The 20,236-nt window shown below is 38.7% G+C and overlaps 1 protein-coding gene and 1 long non-coding RNA gene across 11 annotated transcripts in view; one reads left to right on the forward strand and one right to left on the reverse strand.

Annotated features, from left to right (window-relative positions):
* The window catches only part of ZNF793 (zinc finger protein 793), a 36,273-nt gene extending 22,165 nt beyond the window's left edge, over positions 1 to 14,108 (forward strand). For 9 of the 10 annotated variants that reach the window (XM_035704040.2, XM_025421726.3, XM_025421727.3 and 6 more), the window contains one exon: positions 1,155 to 7,591. In XM_035704040.2, coding sequence (XP_035559933.1) covers positions 1,155 to 2,107 — 953 coding nt within the window. In that variant the 3' untranslated portion in view covers positions 2,108 to 7,591. Of the gene's footprint in view, positions 1 to 1,154; positions 7,592 to 13,754 lie in introns of those variants that run through there. The other variant, XM_025421734.3, reaches the window with a different exon arrangement.
* LOC125755140 (uncharacterized) lies at positions 8,153 to 13,182 on the reverse strand. The gene is made up of 2 exons (XR_007410864.1): positions 12,474 to 13,182; positions 8,153 to 11,137 (listed from the first exon to the last, which is right to left on the reverse strand). It is a non-coding gene; the product is annotated as an uncharacterized LOC125755140 (long non-coding RNA).
* Positions 14,109 to 20,236: the final 6,128 nt, after the last annotated feature.

Genomic DNA, 20,236 nt, shown 5'->3' on the forward strand with positions numbered 1-20,236 from the left:
TCCCATAAGCTCTGTAAAATATCCCAACAATACTCATGGTACTCCAAGTGTTGGTAACCTACTCTTAAGGATGCCCATGAACTTCCTACTTTTCCACAAGTCATGGACTTAGCAAGAAGAATCATTGCTATCTCTTCCCACATCTGTTAGTGCCACTTATGCTCCATGTTGTAATCACATAATTGAATTAAAGATGAACCCCAAAGACATTCAAGTCATTTTCCTGCTTCTCCCCAAAATGATGTCTCTGAAATTACCACCATTCACCTTCCATCCACTTTGGTTGTAATAGTAGTAGAAGCAAAGCACTAGAATTATTGGTGAACACTCAGTTTGTGCTCACTCTATGCCAGATTTGTTCTCAACCATTTACATACATCCTTTTATTCAGTCCTTACAACACCTGTGAGCTATCCAGCCTTTGTTACCCCATATACAAATGAAACAATCACAGAAATGTTAGGAAACTTATCTAAGAACATATAGCAAACTAAGGGACCGAACAGAGATTTGAGCCCATGTGGTCTGGTTTCAGAACAAGTACTCTTAACCATCACACTCTGGTGCCATGGGGTGTATTTTGTTTCAATAAACTGTGCTCATCAGCCTTCATGAAATCATTGTAACCTGGCTATCAGATACCTTTTTCCTCTTTTAAGAGCCACACATTGAATAGCAAGGTGCTATATGACACCTCAGTAACAGGATTGACAAACCACAGACTCTAGTTTGGCCACCTGATTTTGTGAATAAAGTTCTGTTGGAACACAGCTGTGTCCTTAGTGTCCTTATATTTACATACTATGTACCCCAAATACAGTGGAAATGTTGAGTAATTTTGACTGAGACCAAATGGCCTACAAAGCCTAAAATTTATTCTCTAGCCCTTTAAGAACATGTTTGCCAACTACGACTCTACAATATCCAATCTTCCTCAGAATTACTTCTTTGTATACACTCTGACATACTCCATTTCATTTGTGCCAGTGTTGTGAATCTTCTCTACTTGTACAACACCTTTCCTTGCATTTAGTTATGGTTCATGCTTTCTTTTCATATACTGTGCATCATTTAAATTCTTAGGGTGTTTCTCTAGTAATTTTATTCTAGATCATAATAATAGAATAAAGAAAGGTTTGCTGTATTTTCTCCAGAAAACATCTGTCAAGTTAATGTCCAGAGGAAAAGACAAGACATGATTTTGAAACAAGGTGCATTCATCAGCAAGAAAACCTTGCCCAAGGAAAGAAGCCATGAAAACAGTAAGTTTGGGAAAATATCAACTCTGAGCACTAATCTTTTTCCATCCATTCAGAACCCCAGTAACTGGGACCCCTGTGGAAAGAATGTGAACCATAATTTAGACTTGATTAGTTTTAAGAGACACTATTCAAAAAAACAAAATGAATGCTGTGGATGTGGGAAATTGTTACAGCATACAAACCACGATAGAAGACCTAATGGAGAAAGACTCTGGGAATGCAGTCATTGCGAGAAAGCTTTCAGCCACAACCCAGCACTTATGTATAAACCAGCAGTAACCAATTCTCTTGTATACAAACGTAAGAGGGTTCCACCTACAGAGAAACCCCATGTCTGTAGTGAGTGTGGGAAAGCATTCTGCTACAAGTCTGAATTCATTAGGCATCAGAGAAGTCACACGGGGGAGAAGCCATATGGATGCACTGACTGTGGGAAAGCCTTTTCACATAAGTCAACTCTCATTAAACATCAGCGAATTCACACTGGGGTAAGACCCTTTGAATGTTTTTTTTGTGGGAAAGCCTTCACTCAGAAGTCACACCGCAGAGAACATCAAAGAACACATACTGGAGAGAGACCCTTTGTGTGCAGTGAATGTGGGAAATCATTTGGTGAGAAGTCATACCTCAATGTACATCGAAAAATACACACAGGAGAAAGACCATATCGTTGCAGAGAATGTGGAAAATCCTTTAGCCAAAAGTCATGCCTCAATAAACATTGGAGAACTCATACAGGAGAAAAACCTTATGGATGCAGTGAATGTGGCAAAGCTTTTTACCAGAAGCCAAACCTTAGTAGACATCAGAAAATTCATGCCAGAAAGAATGCCTATAGGAATTAAAACCTAATAATTGTGAGAAAGCGTTAAGCAAGGTATCCTATTTAATTATATGTGGAGGTGTTCATTTTTAGGAGAAATCTCATTGATTTAATGAATTTGGGCAAGATGTTTTACCATAAGTGAAGTCATGTTCTAATTGTGATAGAAATTTTTATACAAAGATTATAGAAAATACTTTATAAAACATAAACATCACTTATGGTCACTTTGGCTTATGAAGTTCAGAAATATGTTAATGGGATGACAACAGCATATAAAATATATGTGAAGAGAATTGGTATATTATGGTATATTCCACAGTTAGCCACATAATAAGCATTATTTATACTTTGGGAGTGTAAATGTGAATTTAATGTAAATTGTGAATAACAAACACATGTGTCACATACTATGTAGAATGCCACTCATCAAACTTTTCTACTCTAAATATCACCATTGTCTTTCAGTGTCTTAACAATATAAAAAATAATGATAATAACATCTGTTAATGTTGAAAAGCCGAAGCTAAAGAATAGTTTCACAGCCTAATATTGGATGAGCAAAATACTATAAACTTGATTATTCAGCACAGCCATTATTTGACAAAAAGTAGTGTAGCCCTGGTATTGTGCATATTTTCTAATTTCTTTTTTTTCTTCTATTTTCTTAGTCTTGCTTAACATGCCTTGTAACAAATGAGTAGGAGAGACACTGTTTATATGAGTCTTATAATTCAGAAATGTTTCATGCAGAGACCAAAGAAGGAAAATTTTTCTTTTTGCAAACTAGTTCAGCAACATCCACTTTTCTTCCCTATCAGTTTCCCTGTGAATGCCCTGGGCACAAAAACACAAGTTGTTTCATCTTTCCAATCTTTGAAAAAAGTCTACTTCCTTGAGCTGCCATGTCATCCAAATAAAACAAATGGCCACATTGTTCAGGATTTGCCTCCCTATAAGAATGCCTGATCAAGGGATCCCTGGGTGGCACAGCGGTTTGGCGCCTGCCTTTGGCCCAGGGTGCGATCCTGGAGACCCGGGATTGAATCCCACGTCGGGCTCCCGGTGCATGGAGCCTGCTTCTCCCTCTGCCTATGTCTTTGCCCCCCCCCTCTGTGTGTGACTATCATAAATTAAAAAAAAAAAATGCCTGATCAAGAATAAGAAAGGAAGCAATCACATGAGCATTGGGTATTGTTTGTAAGTGATGAATCACTAAATTCTATATCTGAAACTAATATTACACTGTTTGTTAACTAACTGGAATTTAAATAAAAACTTGGAAAAAAGTAACATAATCACAGATAAAGATGTAATTAAAAGAATGATAAGAGATACTTCTTACAACTCTAGAAGAACATGCTTTTAAAAGAGGAAATAAATGTTTTTCTAGCAAAATGTAAGTTAGAAAAGTTGCAATAGAAGTAGAAATTTGGGGCACCTGGATGGCTCAGTGGTTGAGCATCTGCCTTTGGCTCAGGGCATGATCTTGGGGTCCCAGGATCAAGTCCCACATCGGGCCCCCCACGGGGACTCCCTCTGCCTATGTCCCTGCCTCTCTCTGTGTGTATCTCATGAATAAATAAATAAAATATTTTTTTAAAATATTTTTTTTAAAAAAGTAGTAACTTAATAGAACAATTACCATTGAGTTTGGAAAAGTGATTAAAGATGTAGGATTGAAAATACTCCAGTCCCAGATGATTTCGTAATTAGTTTCATCTAACTTTTTTCATAGGCTCCATGCTCAGCATGGAGTCCAACATGGAGCTTGAATTCATGACCCCGAGATTGAGACCTCAGCTGAGATCTAGAAACTCTTAAAGAGTGGTACCAGTGCTCCTTGAAAATTACAGCCCATAGACTATGTTCCTCAATTTATTTTATGAAGTCAGAATAAGTTTTAACACCAAACCCAAATAAAAATAGTGGAAAAAAGAAAACCCCAAACCAGTTTTATTCATGAATTTAGAAACAAAAATTAAAATAATAGCAAATAGGGATCCCTGGGTGGCGCAGCGGTTTGGCGCCTGCCTTTGGCCCAGGGCGCGATCCTGGAGTCTCGGGATCGAATCCCATGTCGGGCTCCCGGTGCATGGAGCCTGCTTCTCCCTCTGCCTATGTCTTTGCCTCTCTCTCTCTCTCTCTGTGACTATCATAAATAAAAATTTTAAAAAATTAAAAAAAAAAAATAATAGCAAATATAATTCAGCAGGATGTTTAAAGAATGATATATTATAATGACCAAGTAAGAATTATTGCAAGAATACAGAGCCAATCCAATAATAGGAAATACATCAATAAAATGAACAGTTTGAAAGAGAAAATTGCCATCAGTAGATGCTGAAATGGTATTTAATTAAATTTTGCAATCATTTCCAATCATCAAATATATAGTATAAACCTAATAAAAAATATATAGTAACCACTTAAGAGTATCTTTACCAAAATTCTATAGCATTTATTATGTTAAAACTTTTTTGAAGGTTGAAGAATTTAGTAGTATTAGAGATGAGGGTGTTTACTACTATTTTTTACTAAATATTGTCTTGGAGTTTTCAATGAAAGCAATAGAAAATAAAATTAAGTAATTGGTGTAAACAGTAAAAAAAAAAGGTAAAACTTCTTACTGATGATATGATTGTATAATCAGTAAATGAAGAGACTTGTAATTGTCTTGAGTTAAAAGATAATTTTTTGAGATGACAGTATAGAAATTAAAAGCTACTCTCAGGATCTCTGGGTGGCTCAGCGTTTTAGCGCCTGCCTTTGGCCCAGGGTGTGATCCTGGAGTCCCAGGATTGAGTCCCACATCAGGCTCCCTGCATGGAGCCTGCTTCTCCCTCTGCCTGTGTCTCTGTCTCTGTCTTTCTGTCTTGGTCTGTGTGTGTGTGTGTGTGTGTGTTTATCATGAATAAATAAAATATTTTTAAAAAGCTACTCTCTGTAAACATCTAATAATTTATATGCACTTCTTTTGGAATACACTAAATGTCTGTGCCTTTTTCTTTTTTAATCTTATGGGAAATGATCTTAAAGCCCATATGGAAGAACATTTGTTCTAACAATCTAGACAAGAAAAGTGTGAAAAAGAAAATTTCATACCAGTTGTCAGAACATAACATGAAGTAACACTTTTTTTAAATTAATAAAATATTGACAAAGGAGTCAATAAGTACATCAATGGAACAGAATAGAAAATCCTGAAATAGACTTTAATATATATGAGCTTTCTCATATATAAAAGGTAGAATTTCAAACCATAGGGGAAAGGAATAGTTTATTTAAAAAGAATTCTGGGATAATTAGCTTTTAATCGGGAAGGAAGTAAAATTAGACTAGTGGCCCCAACCATGTTTTTTAAAAAAAATTCAGGTGGATTTAAGATTTAAATTTTTTAAATAATAAAATGAAAATGAAAGGAGACTATATGTACAATGTAGGGATTGGAGAGATTAACTTTACCAACACAGAATACTCAAAAGCTATTAAAAATTAAAAATTGGCTGCTGTGGTGGCCCAGTCTGTTAAGCCTTTGACTCTTGATCTCAGCTCAAGTTTTGATCTCAGTCATGAGTTCAAGCCCCACACTGAACTCCATGCTGGACATGGAGCCTACTTAAAAAACAAAACAACAACAACAAAAAACACAAATAACAGGAAAAAATTGACTACATTAATGTATGATCTTTTGTATGGCAAAAGGTGCCATCAACAAAGTCAGTACATTATAATTTTGGATGAAATATTTGCAAAGGCAGTCAGAGAAGTGCTCTTCAGTTTGACAGGGAAGAGATAACTTAGTGGCAAAACATGGCAGAGAAGATGAATAGACAAGTTGTAGAGAGAGCAAATCCAAGTGGCTGATGATGGGCCCATCAAAAAATGTTTAGCCTTGGTAATTATTGGGGAATACAGATTAAAGTCATAATATGAGATAACAGTACGCAGTCAAACTGACAAGAAATAGGAATGCTTTTTTGCTGTCCCAAGATTGTTCTTCCACTCCGCTGGTGGAAACATAAATCATTAGAGCTCTTTCAAAAAGCAATCTGGCAACATCTATTAAAACTTAAAATACTTATGCCACTTTGGGAAATCTTCTCTTAGAAGTAAAACCCCAATATATAAAGGATGGATGAACATATGTATTTATTATAAAATTGTTCCTACTGCAATAAAACACTAGAATCAAAATAAATGCCCATCAATAGGGAAATTGGAAGAGGGGAGAAACTAGTATATGCATTCCATAGCGTTTAGCCATTAAGGTGGACAAATTAAACCATGCTAGTGGACTTGAATAGAAGTCTACAATGTTTTCTTGAGCAAAAAAAGCAAAGTACAAGTGTATAAAAACGACTCTTTTTTTAAATCAGTGACAAAATTCCTCTAGATGAATGATAAACATGTATTCATATGTGTTTGTGTATGATTTTTCTATGCATGAAGAAAAGTATTGAAGAGTATACATTTGGTTGGGGGGAGGTGGGTGATGCAGGTTGGTTCGGAGGGAGTCAGGGAAAATGAAAGCCAAATAGAAAAAAAATTACATAAATGAACCAATTATATCTCAGACGTGTGATTAAGTGAAGTTATTTGAGTGGGGAGCTAGAACTCTGCTAATTTGTGGAGATGTTTGTGGTATATTGTTAAGTGAAAAGGGAAAATTGCAGAATAATGTATATAAATCTATTTTTTTAAAAAAAGTAAGAACCCTGTATGTGTATATATATATATGCATGTATGTTTATATGAACAAAGAAAAGTATGGATGGATATACAGCCAAGTGTTAATTAACATTGGTTACTTTGGTGGGGGGGAAGGGGAAAATAAGCAGTTGTTTAATTTATATATCTTTCCATTGTTTTACTTGTTACAACATACATTACTTTTGTAATTTGAAAACAAAATAAAGGGGGAAAGTGTTTCAAAATGCAGGAAGCATTACAAGTGTTTCTGTTTTCTGACAAGCTGGCAGACTGACCTGGTCTACTTGATTCCTCCAACTCTGTCCTTCTGCTATCACCAAAGTAAAAGTAAATGTCTTGGTGTGGGACCCAGGAAATTTAACAAAAATCCCCTACCCCTGGACAAGCAGAGCAGGACTGATTCCATTTTGTGCTACACCTGCCACCTCCTGTATGACCCCACATAACCTGCTTATTGCTCAAGGCGCTTCCCCACCCTAGTCAAGCCGCTGGGCACACCCTAATCAGAAATCGGCTCATAACAATGTAACCCTGCTTTGTGCCTGCCAAAACTCCTCGCCAATTCTGACCAAAGTAATAGGCCAGCTCAAATGGATACTATAGGGTAAGATGTAATTCAATCGGCCACCTGCGTGTGGACCGACATGACTGCAACTTTCTGTGTATCCCATGGGCCGCTGGCCCCTGTAAAGCTGCTACGCCTCTTAGTCTCAGGGTCCAAGTCCCTGCTCCGCTGTGTCGGGTACACTTGGACCCAAGCTTGAGCTTGTAAATAAACCCTCGTGTGTTTGCATCGGTGTCGGCTCCTCGGTGGTTTCTCGGATTCGCGATCTTGGGCACAACACTTGGTTGTTACTTGTGCTTCTGAAGAGCAAAAGTAGGTACTTTGAGAAAGTCCCAAGGAGAGAGAGGCATTTTGTTTTTATAAATAATTTTTTATTTATTTTAAAAAAAAGTTGCAAAAACAGTTTTTAGTCTTCATCTAGTTTCACTTAATGTTAACATCTTATATAACCTTGGTACAATGATCAAAACCAGAAAATTAACACTGATACAAACTAGTAATTATAGTCCTAGCCACTGATACCTAGTCCAAGATCCAGGCCATATCCCATGGTGCATTTACTTGTTAATTTCTCTTTAGTCTCTTCCACTTTGTGACAGTTCCTTAGTCCTTTCTTGTCTTTCATGACTTAGACACTTTTTTTTTAAAGGAATACTGGCCAGTTATTTTGTAGAATATTCCTCAGTCTGGGTTTGATCCAGTATTTTCTCTGATTACATTAAGGTTATGCATTAATAGTGACGTATTAAAAGTGACGTATCCTCAGAGCTTGATACCAGAGGAATCTGATGTTGATATGTCTTGTTGGTGATGTCACCAATGTGATGATCACATGGTTAAGAGTTTTTTTTTTTTTTAAACACATTCCAACAGATTCTGGCTCCAGAGATTCTGTTTGATTAGCTCTGGCTAAGGGTTCAAGTGAAATCCCTAATAATTCTAATGGGCAGACAAGAGTAAACTTTGGATGTGGATTGCACACCTAATCCTTAGCCCTGAAACAAAATACCATCCTCACAGAACAGATAATAATGAGAAACACTGAACTATGACATTTATGAATAATCTTTAGTAACCTAGGTGTGAAAAAAAAAAAACCTAGATGTGTTAGTTTTCTAGTGCTACCTAACAAATTATCAGAGACTTATCTTAAAGCCACACACATTTATTACCTTGCAGTTTCTCTGAGTCAGGAGTCCAGATACAGCTTAGCTAGGTCCTCTGATTCAGGGTCTTACAAGGCTGTAGTCAGATATTGGCCAGAACAGTGGTGGTCTCATCTGATCCTCAACTAGGGAAGGATCTGCTTGTAAGATCACATGGTTAGTTACTAAGGGTCTCAGTCACTTGCTGGCTGTGAACCAGAGGCTACCCCAAATTCCTTACCACATGGGCCTTTCTGAAGTCCAGCCCTCTAGAGAGGATAGAGAGGCTGGATATGGAGTTATTAATTGATTCTGGCTATGTGAGGAAGCCTCTATAAAAACCACAATAGGATGGGGTTTGGAGAGTTTCCAGACTGATGACATACCAAGAGGGTAACACATAACAGGAGGGTGACACACCTCAACTCCACAGGATAGAGAAGCTCCTGCACTTGGGATCCTCCTAGACTTAGCCTTATGTATCTTTCCATCCGGATGTTCATCTATATCTTTTAGCATATCTTTCTATGATAAACTGGTAAACAGCAAGTATAACTTTTCCTGAGTTCTGTAAGCTGCTCTAGCAAATTAATCAAATCTTAGGAGGGTGTCTTGGGAATCTCCGCATTAAAGCTGATGGATCAGAAGACAAGTAACAACCTAGACTTGTGATTGCTATCTGAAGAATCTGGGCAGGTGGTGATGGTGAGGGGATAGTCGTGTGGGATTGAGCCCTTAACTTATGAGATCTGGTGCTATCTCCAGGTAGAGAGTGTCAGGATTGAGTTAAAGTGTAGGCCCGCAGCTGGTATCACAGAATTTCTTGGAGTAGGGATAACACCCATACTTTGGGTGTCAGAAGTGTTATCAGTGTGATAGTAGCGTGAGACGAAAGGAGAAATATGAGAAGTGACATTTTTCCTACACACCTTGTAAACAGCAAAGAGCCTGCTGTATTCCCAAAAAGGAACCTACAGTTTTAGTGTACATGAGAAGTGTTGGAAAATCATTTCCCTTACACTCTTACCTTCTGGTTGATTCCACTTTAAAAATTTAGTTTGAAGCTAATTAAGTTAGAAACAAGCCAGTGGATTGGGGGGTAGGGAGTAAGGATAGCCTGATAATATGGGATGCCACAGACTCTCAGTTAAAATAGTAATATGGCCCAATATAAATTAAAACGGGAGCTTCAAGGATCAAAATTTATTATATAAACTCTAATTTATAGAGGGGTGATTTTCCCTTCTACTTCTCCATTTGATGGCCTAATTTGCCTACCTTAAACCAGGAAGGAATATATTATAACATATATATTGTAACATATATATCAGATATATAAAACTTAAGTATGTAACTTTATATATATAAACATATATAAAGTATGTAACTTTATATATATATATATAAAACTTAAGTACGTAAGTGAATGATGCTTCATGGTGAATTACTACAGCCTTAATGCTGTGGTCCCATCCATTAGAAGCCCCATACCCAATATCTGGTATTATTAAAATTACTATTCTATTCAATCAACAACTGGTAAGTATTTTGATCTTACAGATTTGGCTAACATATTCTGTTTAATGCCTATTTCAACAGCCTCTCACCTGCAGTTTTATCTTTGCCTCCAAAGGGAGGGACATTTTAAGTCTTCTCCAGGCTACCCATGAGGTACCTCAATGGCTTTGTCATCACAAACTTTGCAGACAAGATCTTAACTGTATCTACCTTTCTCTAGGAACATGAGTATGGCACTATTATTGGTGTACTCCTGCAAGGAGATTCATTTGACACAATCATTGTAGACATACAAGTCCAAGATGTTTAAGTCCTTTTTGGGTACTGGTGGCAGCATAGTCTTCGTTAATAAATTTTGTTTTTATCTAATTGATGTTACCATGGATAAATCAGCCCTCCTTAAATGGGGCTGTCTTCAACAAAGGCTTAAAATCTCCATGTTAAAATCAACACTCTTGTTAGTATCCTCAGAGATTCCTTCACCCTAGAGGCTTTGGTAACCTCTTCTCATGCTTCCTGGAGTCTTTGGACCACTTATAAAGGCCATAAGTTATCCAAAGACTTCTGATGCAAGAAACTGCTCATCTTTGGCCTCATGCTATATACATCATTAAGACAACCAATGGTTGGCTACATATTGGGCGCTCCTAGAAAAAAAGGCTCTCACAGACAGTGAGGTTGTGACCCTCAACACCCAGCTTCTCATGCTCTGGGTTATGGAAACAGTGCCTCACAAGCTTGACACAGCTACTGAGACCTCCTTAAGACAGGATGAAGCCAAATCTGGGCCAACATATGCCACTTGCAGGAGAGCTGGACTCCCCTGTCCTCAATCCCATGCCAGATGCCATGCTGCTGGAGGAGGTCTCCCTTCCCCCTGAACCCCTTGGGATCAAGAGTTTGTAGACTATACAAATAACACTGCTAACCATCTTATATGATGGAATTCACATCCCTTAGCCAGGATTTCCTTCATAAATGATAGGACCCAAGTGACAATACACTTGAGAAAACTTCCAGCAGTCACCTTAGCATTGGACATCCTGGTCAACAAATGGCTCCATCTTCACATTCATTACAGACGACTGGTCCATTGCTTAAAAAGTATTCCCTTCAGGGTAAAAAAAAAAAGTCAGTTGCCTCACAGATACCCAAGATACAAATCAGAATTATACATGGCTTTAAATATACTAAGACCACAGTATAAGGCCTTGCCAGGACACACCTTCTTTCTTTTCTTTTCTTTTTTTTTTAAGATTTTATTTATTCATGAGAGACACACAGAGAGAGGCAGAGACGTAGGCAGAAGGAGAAGCAGGTTCCCTGAGGGAAGCCTGATGTGGGACTCAATCCTGGGACTCCAGGATCATGCCCTGAGCCAAAGACAGATGCTCAACCACTGAGCCACCCAGGTGTTCCACTATTTCTTATATTTAAAAGGGGAGGGGGGAATCCCTGGGTGGCTCAGCGGTTTAGCGCCTGCCTTCGGCTCAGGGCGTGATCCTGGAGTCCCCGGATCCAGTCCCGCGTCGGGCTCCCAGCATGGAGCCTGCTTCTCCCTCTGCCTGTGTCTCTGCCTCTCTCTCTCTCTCTCTCTCTCTCTCTCTGTGTTGTCTCCGATGAATAAGTAAATATTAAGAAAAAAAAGAAACTAAAAGGGAAAATGTGGGGCACCGAGATGACTCATCCAGGTGTCTGACTCTTGATTTCAGCTCAGGTCATATTGTCAGGCTTGTGAGATTGAGTCCTGCACTGGGCTCCACACTGGAGCCTGCTTAAGATTCTCTCTCTGGGGTGTGTGGGTGGCTTAGTCAAGTGTTTCCCTTCAGCTCAAGTCATGATCCCAGGGGACTGGAATTGAGCCCCACATTGGGCTCCCTGCTCAGCAGGGAGTCTGCTTTTCCCTTTTTCTCTCTCCCTGCTTGTGCATACTCTCTCTCAAATAACTGAATGAAATCTTAAAAAAAAAAAAAAGATTCTCTTTCTCCCTCTCCCTCAGTCACTCCCCCCACCTCTCAAAAAAAATTAAAAATTAAAAATAAGTAAAAGGGAAATGTGTCTCATCTCCATGTATATAAAGACTCATTATATACAAGGTCCTTTAATAATGTGTCTCCCTATCTTTATACATTTTTTATGTTGCCATAAGCACTGGAGGCCAGAGTGAAGACATAAACCCTCCTGAAATCCATTCACATAGATGGTATCATGGGTCAAGTAGCTGCTAATCCGACATGGAACCCATTTGAGCTAAATTTTCACCATAAAACCAAAAAACCTGTCAGGTGCAGCTGCACAACATTCTGTTGTCTTATTACTATTGGTCTGGGTATTTTCACTACTTTACAATTCAGAGGCCTCAACTCTCAAAAGCCACACTTTCAATAAAATATAGTAAATGCTAAGATTCATATCATTTCAACTGGGTACCCACTTAGAAAGCTCACCTCAGTCCTACATCCCAGATGACATCACTTTGGTTCAGGAGTTTTCTGCTGAAGGTGACATCACTCCAGCCTAAGACCAAGATGATTTTGCTCCTTCAGCTTTGCCCAGGACACCAAAATCTTCACTCCAGTGACAAATATGTACCACCTCTCCTAAGGCAATGTCCAAATTTTGTTTCTGTGATTTTGAATAGTTTGAACAGTTCATATGAATGGAATATAGTATTTATTCTTTTGTAACTGGTATATTTCACTTAGAATGTCTTTCATTTTCATCCATGTTGTAGCATGTGACAGGATTTCCTTCCTTCTTGGGGCTGCATAATATTCCACTGTATGTAGATATCCATTCATCTATTAGTGGACACGAGTTCTTTTAATTCATTGAGCATCCTTATGATGGTAATTTTGAATTCTTTGGCAATTCATATCTTAGCTTATTTAGGTTCGACTTTTTAAAGATTTAATTGGTTCCTTTAAATGTGTCATGGTTGCCTGCTTCTTGTATGTTTTGGTTTTGTTGAGGGGATTCAGCATCTGAAGAATCAGTCAACTGTCTCAGACTCTGTAGTTTCCTTTCCAAGACTTTTTCCACATAGCCTCGCTAGAGATTCTGGAAACCTCTCAAATCTTTTCTGGGCATGCATTCTTCCAAGACTTGTGTGTGCGATCTATTTGAATAGTTTACTGGTTCTTCCTCCTCCTCCTCCTCCTCCTCCTCCTCCTTTCTTCTTCTTCTCCTTCTCCTCCTTCTCCTCCTCCTCCTCCTCCTTCTTCTTCTTCTTTCTTCTTCTTCCTCCTTCCTCTTCTTCTTCTTCTTAAGATTTTATTTATTTATTCACGATAGACATACAGAGAGAGAGAGGCAGAGATACAGGCAGAGGAAGAAGCAGGCTCCATGCCAGGAGCCGGACGCGGGACCCGATCCGGGGACTCCAGGATCGTGCCGAGGGCCAAAGGCAGGCGCCAAACCGTTGAGTCACCCAGGATCCCTTTACTTATCCTTTTGATGCTACGTAGGAGCTCCCCCCCTTGTGTGTGTCTATGATATTGTAGCGTATCTGTGGGGCTGTTGTAAATCATGGTCTGGGGCTCCTCCCAGTATTTATTAGTGGTACTGGAGACTCTAGCACTTGGTTGATGTCTTTATTCTCAAAAATCCCCTCAACTCTTAACTACAATCCAGTCAAGTACTTGGATACAAGCAAGACAGACATCGGTACCTTGGGTAGCCTCCCTAAAAGTCACTTAAAGAAACGTTCTACTTCTTTCCCTCTCCAGAGAGAAGATGGGAGTTGGGGATTTCCAATCAAATGTGCCTTGGTAGCCTCGGTGTCCATCGAAAGATGAATGGATAAAGAAGATGTGGTTTATGTATACAATGGAATATTACTCAGCCATTAGAAAAGACAAATACCCACCATTTGCTTCGACGTGGATGGAACTGGAGGGTATTATGCTGAGTGAAGTAAGTCAATCGGAGAAGGACAAACATTATATGTTCTCATTCATTTGGGGAATATAAATAATAGTGAAAGGGAATAGAAGGGAAGGGAGAAGAAATGTGTGGGAAATATCAGAAAGGGAGACAGAGCATAAAGACTCCTAACTCTGGGAAACGAACTAGGGGTGGTGGAAGAGGAGGAGGGGGGGTGGGGGTGAATGGGTGACGGGCACTGAAGGGGGCACTTGACGGGATGAGCACTGGGTGTTATTCTGTATGTTGGTAAATTGAACACCAATAAAAAATAAATTTATTAAAAAAAAAACAAATGTGCCTTGGTTTGGGGGCAGATGGGGACTGTCTGATGAGAGAGAATGGAGTATTACAAATTTCCTACCAGGCTTCTATGACCTTAGCCTTGTGCCTGCCTGGAGTGTAAAAATCTTGACCGGTTTCTGGATTTCTCAGTTATTTTGTTGGTTTGTTAAATCTGTGTTTCCATAGGGGAAGAAGGTTCTAGGGCTTACTATTCCACCATCTTGTTGTTACCTTGTGTGCAAGTTTTTGTGTGATTACAAGTTTTAACTAGCTTGTAAACAGCAAGGAGCATGATTACTGGATTGTATGCTAAGAGTATCTTTAGTTTGCAAGAAATTGCCAAACCGTCTTCCAAAGTATCTTCCAAAAGCTGTAACTATTCTGTATTTCATTAACAATGAATGAGGGTTCTTGTTTCTCCATATCCTAACCAACATTGGGTGTCAGTGTTTTGGATTTTAGCCATTTTCATTAAGCGTGTACTGGTATCTCATTGTTTTAATTTATAATTCTTTCATGATTTGATCTTGAACATCTTTTTGTATGTTTATTTGCCATCTATTTGCCATCTTCTTTGGTGAGATGTCCATATTTTTGCCCATTTTAAAAATTGGGTTGTTTCCTTATTGTTGAATGTTAAGAATTCTTTGTATATTTTGGATATTAATCCTTTATCAGATATGTCTTTGCAGATATTTTCTTCTAGTGTGTGGCCTGTCTTCTCATTCTTTTAACAGTGTATTTTGCAGAGTAGAAGTAAAAATTTTAATGAAGTAAAGCTTATCAATCATTTCTTTCATGGATCATGCTTTTGGTGTTGTATCTAAAAAGTTATCACCAAAACCTAAAGTCATCTATATTTTCCTTTGTTATCTTCCATGAGCTTTATAGTTTTGCATTTTACAATTAGAACTATAATCCATTTTTTTTTAAATTTTATGATCGTCACAGAGAGAGAAAGAGAGAGGCAGAGACACAGGCAGAGGGAGAAGCAGGCTCCATGCACCGGGAGCCCGACGTGGGATTCGATCCTGGGTCTCCAGGACCGCGCCCTGGGCCAAAGGCAGGCGCCAAACCGCTGCGCCACCCAGGGATCCCTGTAATCCATTTTTTAAAGATTTATTTATTTATTCATGATAGAGAGAGAGAGAGCGAGCGAGACAGGCAGAGACAAGCAGAGAGAGAAGCAGGCTCTTCGCAGGAGCCCCCCTGTGGGACTCCATCCCGAATCCCAGGATCATGACCTAAGCCTAAGGCAGACTCTCAACCACTGAGCCACCCAGGTGTCCCTGTAATCCATTTTGAGTTAATTTTTGCGAAAGCTGTAAGGTCTGTGTCTGTTTGTTTGTTTTTTTTGCCTGCAGATGTCCAGCCATTCTAGCACCATTTGAAAAGACTATCTTTTCCCCTTTACTGCTTCAAAGATTACTATAATTGAGTAGGTCTATTTCTGGGCTCTCTAATCTATTCCATTGACGTATTTGCCTATTCTTTCACAAGTACACTATCTTTGTTACTGTAGTTTTAAGTCTTGAAGTTAGGTATTGTCAATTCTACACTTTTGTTCTTCTCTTTCAATATTGTGTTGGCTATTCTGGATATTTTGCCTTTCCATACAAAATTTATAATTTTGGTCTTTTGGTAAAACTGTTCTGCTGGACTGTGAACTTCATCAGTTTTCAGTCTCCCTCCCGCAATATAAAACAGGATGACTACAGTGGTCTAGAGTTGGACATTTCTCTTCCACAGGTCAGATGCTAATAAAACCCCAGTAGGTTATTGGGGGGCATGCCTTGTTATGACTGCTCTATGTGTATTCCAAAATGGTGACTTTCCCCTCCTCTTGCCTAAAGCACAACAGGATTTTTCTCCAGTCTTTGCTATGAGAACTTATTTGGCCTCCTGGTGGTAAAACTAATAAACCTGTAGGGGCTTCCTTATGACTGGGTCCCCTTGGAATCTTTAATTCTCAGGGTTGTCCACACCAAGCCTCTTACATTTGTCCATTACAGTTTAGGTTTTTCTACCCCTGTACTTGTTCACACAGAACTTTCTGCTAATGTGTTTCTGCTCTGGTGATTCTTTTGTAGTGACATATTTTGATCCCTTCTCATTTCCTTTTGCATATTCTATAGGTATTTTTTTTGTAGTTACCATGGAGATTACATATAATATCCTAAAGTTATAACCATCTATTTTAAACTGATACCAACTTCAATTGCAGATGAAATCTCTACTCCTTTACAGGTTGTTGTCTTTGTTACTGATATCACAAATTACATCTTTATATATCATGTGTCCATTAACACAGGTTTATATTTCATGCATTTTCCCTCTAAATCTTATTTAAAATTGAGTTGCAAACCAAAATTACAGTTTATCCATATATTTATCAGGTAATTTTTTTAAAAATTTGGTATCTTAGTATTTTTAAGCAATTCCAGGAGCTGTCTAGCGTCTTATAGTGCCTGATATTAGGGAGATGGGAAATACTCCATCCCCAAATTCCTTGCTTACCTGTAATAGCTTGCTTAATTTCACCCTTTGATTCATTTTTGCCAAAAAACAAGAGAAACCCCATACATTTTCCAAGCATACACACTTCCCAAAGATGTTAACAGCAATTAGGAGCAAACAAGATTTCATGTTTAAATTACTTTGGACAGGGGCAGCTCCTGTGGCCCAGCGGTTTAGCGCCGCCTTTGGCCCAGGGCCTGGTCCTGCAGACCCGGGATCGAGTCCCACGTCACGCTCCCTGCATGGAGCCTGCTTCTCCCTCTGCCTGTGTCTCTGCCTCTCTTTCTCTGTGTTTATCACGAATAAATAAATCTTAAAAAAAATTTAATTTGGACCATGCTCATATGAACCAGTCAAATGAGAGTTTTATTTCCTAACTGCATTGGTTTGATATGCTGCTACACACCATGAGATGTGGGATTAGGTTATAATAGATAAGATGCAGACATGGTACTTGGAGGAGGTAACTCATAAAGTCACTCATTATATCCACATTGACTTTAGTGGAGCATATAACATGCTTTTATTTATTTATATATATATTTTAAAAGATTTTAGTTATGAAAGACACACACACACACACACACACACACACACACACACACACACAAGAGGCACAGACAGAGGGAGAAGCAGGCTCCATGCAAGGGAGCCCGACGTGGGACTTGATCCCGGGTCTCCAAGATCACGCCCTGGGCCCAAGGCGGCACCAAACCGCTGAGCTACCAGGGCTGCCCAAACATGCTTTTAATAAAAATATTGTACAAATGATCATGGGACTTGCTCAAATTCTCAAGTGTTACGTTTAGATATACAAACTCCAGAATTGCTACGGAATTCTCTTTTGTTGCATTTCAAGATTTCCTTGCTATCCAAAACCTACTTGTTTTCTGGGTTTGGATAGCATAGAATACTATGTTAACCAAATCAATAGGACTTGTTTCTTAGAAAGGGACTATCTGGAGCAAGAATTGACATTTTTCTGTAATGGGCTGTATGGTAAATATTATAGGCTTTGGAAACCCCTTGGTCTAACACAGGTACTCAATTATGTTATAGGGTGAACGCAGCCAGACAATGTGAATATATGTGGGGTTTTAAAAAAGATTTTATTTATTTATTCATGAGACACACGGAGAGAAGCAGAGACGCAGAGAGAGAAGCAGGCTCCCTGCAAGGAACCCGATGTGGGACTCAATCCCATGACCCTGGGATCATGACCTGAGCTGAAGGCAGACGCTCAACCACCAAGCTACCCATGCATCCCATATGCTGTTCTGTTATAATGAGTTTATGAACACTGAAGTTTGAAATTCATGATTTCATGTTACTTTTTTCCAACCACTTTATTTTTTTTTTAATTTTTAAAAGATTATATTTATTTATTCATGAGAGAGACAGAGAGAGAAGCAGAGACAGAGACGAAGAAGAAGCAGGCTCCATGCAAGGAGCCTAACATTGGACTCAATCCCAGGTCTCCAGGATCAAGCCCTGGATTGAAGGTGGCGCTAAACCACTGAGCCACCCAGGCTGCCCTCCAACCACTTTAAAATGTAAAAACCATTCTTAGCTTGCAGGCCATATAAAAAATAGGTAGTGGTCTAAATTAGTTTGCTGTCCCGATTTACAGTGTGATTATTAAGGTTTTATCTGAAGTATTTGATTTCTGGGGCACCTGGGTGGCTCAGTCAGTTAAGTGTCTGCCTTTGGCTCAAGTCATGATATATGGGTCCTGGTATCAAGCCTGGCCTCAGGCTCCTTGTTTAGCCGAGTCAGCTTCACCTCCCTCTACCCTTCCCTGCACTTGTACTCTCTCTGTCAAAGAAACGGTGACCTTGTTATCTCATTTGATTTGGAAGCTCTTGAATTTTTTATAGATTTTGCCCATACAATAATTTGGCTTGGTGATCTCTTTGACTATATTAAGACTTTTTCCCATGGGACACCTAGGTGGCTCAGTGATTGAACTTATACCTTTGGCTCAGGGCATGATCCCGGTCCTGGGATCAAGTCCCACATCAGGCTCCCTGAGAGGAGCCTGCTTCTCTCTCTGCCTGTGTGTCTCTCACAAATAAAGTATTTTTAAAAAAGATGAAACCTTTTCCCCCTGCATTTATCATTTTAGTCTACTAAGGGTTTACATCTCTTAATTCTAACTAATTACATTTTTTTAAAAAGATTTTATTTATTCATGAGAGAGACAGAGAGAGAGGCAGAACTCGATCCCAACACCCTGGGATCACGACCTGAGCAGAAAGCAGACACTCAACCACTGAGCCACCCAGGTGCTCCCAAATTACATTTTTTCCACAAATATTGCATACTTTGTCTAGATTTCCACATATTAGTAATCTCTTAATCATGCCCATTTCTCATGTATTCATCCATTTTTCCCCATCAAATTTACCAACATTTGTATTGATATATTTTTTATCAAAGAAATAATTTTTTCTTGAGCTATTTTTATTTTTACTAATACTTTCTCTATATTTGAAGTGGTTTGTTGTTATTCTCCTTTTTATCTTGTACATTTAGTTCATTTTTTAAAAAGATTTGTTTATTTATTTATTCAGAGAGAGAGACAGAGAGAGAGAGGCAGAGACACAGGCAGAGGGAGAAGCAGGCTCCATGCAGGAAGCCCGACGTGGGACTCGATCCCGGGTCTCCAGGATCACAACCCAGGCTGCAGGCGGCACTAAACTGCTGCACCACTGGGGATGCCCCATTTAGGTCATTTATTAATATTCTCTTGGAGTTTGACTATCAGCATACCTAAAACCAGAAATAGACTCTTAACTATAAAAAACTAAGAGTTACTGGAGGTTTTTTTTTGGGGGGGGGGGGAGGCATGGATTAAATGGGTGATGGGTATTAAGGGTATTACTTGTTGTAATGAGCACTGAGTATTGTATATAAGTGATGAATCACTAAATTCTACACCTGAAACTAATATTACACTGTACGTTAACTGTAATTTAAATAAAAACTTGAAAAAAATCAGCTATACTTTATCTGAATACCTATTTAGCTGCTCTCAGGTTTTTCTACATAATGTGCTCATTTTCATTCATTTAAATATAATTCAGGGACTGATTTCCTTCTGATTCATGCTATCTGGAAGGATATTGTTGCACAGTATGAAATATAGGTGTAAACGTAGACTTATTCTTTTTCTTTCTTGACTTTTATATCTTACGATTTCTTTTTCCTTTTTAAACTTCATGCTGAACAAGTAATAAATGCTGGTGAGCAGCTTTTCTACAAACATTATACCCACTGGTCTTTCTCATTATGAATTATTTGGAGTCAATTAAGATATATAACATGGTTAAAGTCCTTTGTACAAACAATAATGGTGAAGATCTTGATACTCATATTAAATAACATCTGCTAGATACTCTTAGTAAAAATACCAAACATTTTATTTTTCTTTTGAGAGAGTGAGCTTAAACGAGGGAGATAGCACAGAGGAAGAGAGAAATCC

Source organism: Canis lupus, chromosome 1 (assembly GCF_003254725.2).
Source record: "Canis lupus dingo isolate Sandy chromosome 1, ASM325472v2, whole genome shotgun sequence".
Lineage (NCBI taxonomy): Eukaryota > Metazoa > Chordata > Mammalia > Carnivora > Canidae > Canis > Canis lupus.